The sequence below is a fragment of the Pongo pygmaeus genome, chromosome 2, assembly GCF_028885625.2.
Source record: "Pongo pygmaeus isolate AG05252 chromosome 2, NHGRI_mPonPyg2-v2.0_pri, whole genome shotgun sequence".
NCBI classification, from domain to species: Eukaryota; Metazoa; Chordata; class Mammalia; order Primates; family Hominidae; genus Pongo; species Pongo pygmaeus.
Genome location: NC_085930.1, coordinates 19,936,182 through 19,940,592, shown reverse-complemented (window position 1 = coordinate 19,940,592; position 4,411 = coordinate 19,936,182). Strand labels below are relative to the sequence as shown.

The window sequence follows — 4,411 nt, the reverse complement described above, 5'->3', positions numbered from 1 at the left end:
GGAAGGGCCATTTCATTTGGTATTTATTTTTTCTCTGCATTTTTATTTCATCATATAGGTGTGGATCTAATACAATCAACCATAATTTAACATTTGTTGTTTCCAAGCATTTAAGAAGTTATAATATCTATGCATACAATGTTAACACTATGTATAATAAATTCTCCTTCTGGGCAAAATATATAACATATGTCAATATAGGCATGTTTAATTGTGCATCTTGAAAGGTGAACAGGATCATAAAACCTTCCAGGTAGGAACTGAAACAGAAATTGGAAGAAAAGATTCCCCGATCTTCTGATCCCTGTGCTCCCAGTTCTTTGTTTTCTTGACACTGTAAGAGGACCCTGAAAATGTCTCCCCTTAACTGTGTCTAGGTCCCCAGTAGAACTACAGCAAGAAACTTCTGATTGAGGCTCTAAGAAGCGGCAGAAATGAGAAAACTCTTCAGCCAATAAGAGTAAGCCACGCCCAGCCGAGGGAGGTATAAAAGACAGGTCTTTCAGAATAACCCCCACTCTGCCTTTGGACGTGTGAGAGAGCGCACCTTTGACTTGAGCTTCAACATGGGAAAGGGAAATGAAGACGCCGATCTCCACTGCTCCTCCATCCAGTGCTCCACTGACCAGCCCCCTTTCCAGCAGATCTCCTTTACAGAAAAGGGCTCAGATGAGAAGAAACCATTCAAAGGAAAAGGCAAGACCGCCTTCTCCCATTCCAGTGAGAAGCACACACAAAGGCAAGGTAAGGCCTTGGGCTGCTCCTGTGGAGGCTGGAAGGAGGGTTGGAATCAGGGATACTGAGCTATATGTCTTTAGTAGGGTTTTATTTTGAGATTTGGGCATGGGAAATGGCTTGGTGCTCTCAGGGGACTTTGAGAAATGTGTTCACTCGTGACACTGGCAGAAGAGCTTCACATGAAAGACTGATCTGCAAAAATGCATCAGAGATAGACTATGGGACTCTTCCTAGGGAGAGGTGACTCATCTAAACTTTCTTTTGCAGCAGGATCAGAGCCCCATCCAAACAAGGAGAATTCTGAGGAAACCAAGCTCAAGGCCGGGAACAGCACTGCTGGATCAGGTAAGATTTGGTTCTTTCAAGGTGAGAAGGGACAGGGTAGCAACACAGGCTCCCCTGGCAAGGAAACTGGGAGCTCCTTGGCAGCCAGGGCCGTACAGATCCTTGACACTGGAGAACAGAAGAGAGAGGGAGTTTGCTGGTAACCTCAGCTCCTGTGTGTCCAGGATGGACTAGGAATTTCAGGGTGTTCAGTTGGAGGCACTTTCTCAAACTTTCATTGTGCTCACAGAACCAGAGTCCAGCTCATACCGGGAAAACTGCAGGAAAACAAAAATCAGTTCCAAGGACAGCTGCCAAGACAGAGCAGGTAGAATCGTGGTGTTTGTTGTTGTTGTTGGTGGTGGTGGTTTTTTGTTTTTGGTTTGCCCCAAAAAGCAAATAATCAGGAAACTTTTATATGAGGCTGGAGCGGAAAGGGAGTTACTTATTGACAAGTAAATTTTTGAGATCTTGGCACTCTGAGAATATCTGGGGACTCACAAGCGGTTCAGCCTCAATTTATTCCAGTGCTGAGATGGACAGGAAGAAGTGGGAGAAACAAGTGGGGTTCACCTGGGTGCACAAGGGGTTCTGGAAATGAGGGTCTGTGGGGACTGCTCTGATGAGTCTCTCACATGCTTTCTTTGCAGGGAACTGTCCAGAAGAGGAGTGCAGCTTGACGTTGAATAAAAAAATCAAGATCCTCCACCGCTGTGCACAACAGTGAAATCCAGGAGACCTGTGACGTCCACCATAGGGGACATTCCAGGGTTCGCACTGGGCGCAGCGAGCGGCATAGGTCTCGGGCCCTAGGAGTCCAAACACCGTCACTTCGAAAAAGCTTGGTGACCTCTGTGCGAGCTATGTCACAGGCTGTTTATCAAGACCTAGCCCAGGTGTGGGCACAGCAGATCCATTCTCCACTGACCTGTGAGCAGCGGATACTGCTCACTCAGCTCCGGGGGCCTCTGTGTGCCCAGGTGCAGACCTTGTATTCCATGGCCACCCAGGCAGCTTATGTCTTCCCTGCTGAGAGCTGGCTTGTCCCAGCCACACTGCCTGGTCCTGGGGATTCAGCCTTGGAGAGAGAAACCCATCCCTTCCCTGGGCAGTAGATAACTGAGCCTGTCAGTGGATCAGATAAGGCTAAGCTGGGAGCACCCTGACCCTATTCAGCAGAGATGCAGCTCTAGGAATGAGAACAAGGACCTGCTTCTTCTCAGATTCTTCCAGATGACCAGCAGTGACAATTTTAGACACACTGTGTTAATAAATGACAGAACCTGAAGAAGTCATAGGAAAGAAACTTGAGCGGTATACTCAGAATGCTGAGCCCTGCATTTTGCAGACCGCTAAGGCTATAGAAAAATTTTATATTTCATGTTAGACATTTGATGCCTTTTGGATGTCTGATGACAGTCGTGCATTTCTATATAATCAGAAAAATATTAGATTGTAATTGTGAATTTGCATATTTTAGATTGTAGAAAAGTAAATATAAAATTATATGCTCTTTTTTTTTTTTGAGACAGTCTTGCTATGTCACTCAGGCTGGAGTGCAGTGGCACAATCTTAGCCCACTGCAACCTCTGCTTCCTAGGTTCAAACAATTCTCATGCCTCAGCCTCCCAAGTAGCTGGGACTACAGGCATGTACCGCCATGCCTGGCTAAATTTTTTTTCTTGTATTGTTAGTAGAGTTTTGTCACGTTGGCCAGGTTGGCCTCGGACTCAAGTGATCTGCCAGCCTCCGCCTCCCAACGTGCTGGGGTTACAGGCATGAGCAGCTTTACCAAGAAATTGCTTCTCTTTTAATCCAGAAAATGTTGTAGGCTCTCACTCTTCCAGCCTGAACCCATGGAGTACTAATATCCACAAACCATTAGTAGCACTCCCTGTGGGAAAATGTCTATACATTTTTACAGTTTGATATAATTATAGTAAAATTACTATGCAATCTGTTTACTTTTAATATTTCTACATAAAATTTAAGTCAAGATATATTAAATGGTAAATGATTGTACTTATTTATTGACCTGTCTCATGTTTTATTTCATTTTAAACATCCTGAATTTATATTTTATTGTATTTTATACATTTCAATTGATTGTACTGTATTGCAGCATATGACTACAACACAGTGTATTTGTTATATTTGATGTATATTCTACTTGTATTTTGTACTGAGATCATACAATCTTTCATTATCTAAGTGTATTAATGACTTGTTTGGTTGCTTTATAATTTTCATTTTATGTAATGAAATAAACATTAATGTTGTTTGGAATTTTAAATTTATTTCATATGGAATTTGTATTTAATAAAGATGTGAAAAAGAGAATGTCTTATCTTCACTTCTGCATCATCCTAACCCTGACCTCCCCACAGTCCGCAGCTCTTGTCATAGTCCGGGAATAGTGTTCTGTCACTACAGGAAATGGGGCCAATTCAATGGTAATACACAGATACAAATTGGAGATATAGAGATTTTATTCTCAAGCACTGCAATAGAAAAGAATCACAGTAACGCGAGTCACACAATTTTTGGGTTGACACGGCTTATGAGTTATGCTTACACTACGCTGTAGAATAACTCTGAAATAAATTTATGTCTATTAAACAAATGCACATACATAAATAACATGTCTAAATAACAATATACATATCTTAATGAAAATGAACTTCATTGCTAAAATGTTAACACACAGATACACACAATGGGATCATATAATGTTGAAAAATAGAGATGGGGAGAGGAACAGAAACAGAGAGAAAAGGAGGAATGGAGCGAGAAAAGGACAGATGGACAGAGGGACATTGGAAAGGAGAAATTGGGGAGGGGGGAGGAAGGGAGGTAGGGAGGGGGGAGGGAGGAAGGGAAGGACAGAGAGAGAAAGGGAGCAAGAGACAGAGAGAGCAAGGCAGAGAGAAAAGCGGTCTTCTGCCTCCAGGACCAGCAGGACCTCGCACTCCCGGAAAATGTTGGGTGCCCAGTGCAGGCTGAGTGCTTGGCCCACAGCCGCGTCTGCCTGCGGGGCGCTCACGGGCCCTCCGGATCGCCCGCCTGGGTCACTTCATCCCGGAGCGATTCGGACGAATTCCGCCTCCCGAGGAATGAGCGAATTGCCCAGAGAGGTGATTGTCCGTTTTTCATCCACATGGTTCACAGATGAGATAGCCCCACCTTGAGCCTGCAACAGCGCGAGGGGGATAGTCCCGTCCACACAGGAGTCACACTCAGGCCCACCCCTTTGCCCTCTGCAAGGGGGCCTGTTGCTCACGTGTCTCTGGCCCCCGAAAGCGTGACCATGTTGACTGTTTGTTTCCCGAGCTCTGTGGGGACCCAGAAA

At 44.6% G+C, this 4,411-nt stretch overlaps 1 protein-coding gene across 1 annotated transcript; it reads left to right on the top strand.

Moving 5' to 3' along the window:
* The first annotated feature begins 377 nt into the window (after positions 1-377).
* On the top strand, positions 378-2,228 carry FRG2C (FSHD region gene 2 family member C). The gene is given in 5 exon segments (XM_054482053.1): positions 378-744; positions 1,006-1,083; positions 1,313-1,390; positions 1,713-1,750; positions 1,752-2,228. Coding segments are annotated over 5 exon segments (849 nt in total). The 5' UTR covers positions 378-566.
* The last annotated feature ends 2,183 nt before the right edge of the window (positions 2,229-4,411 follow it).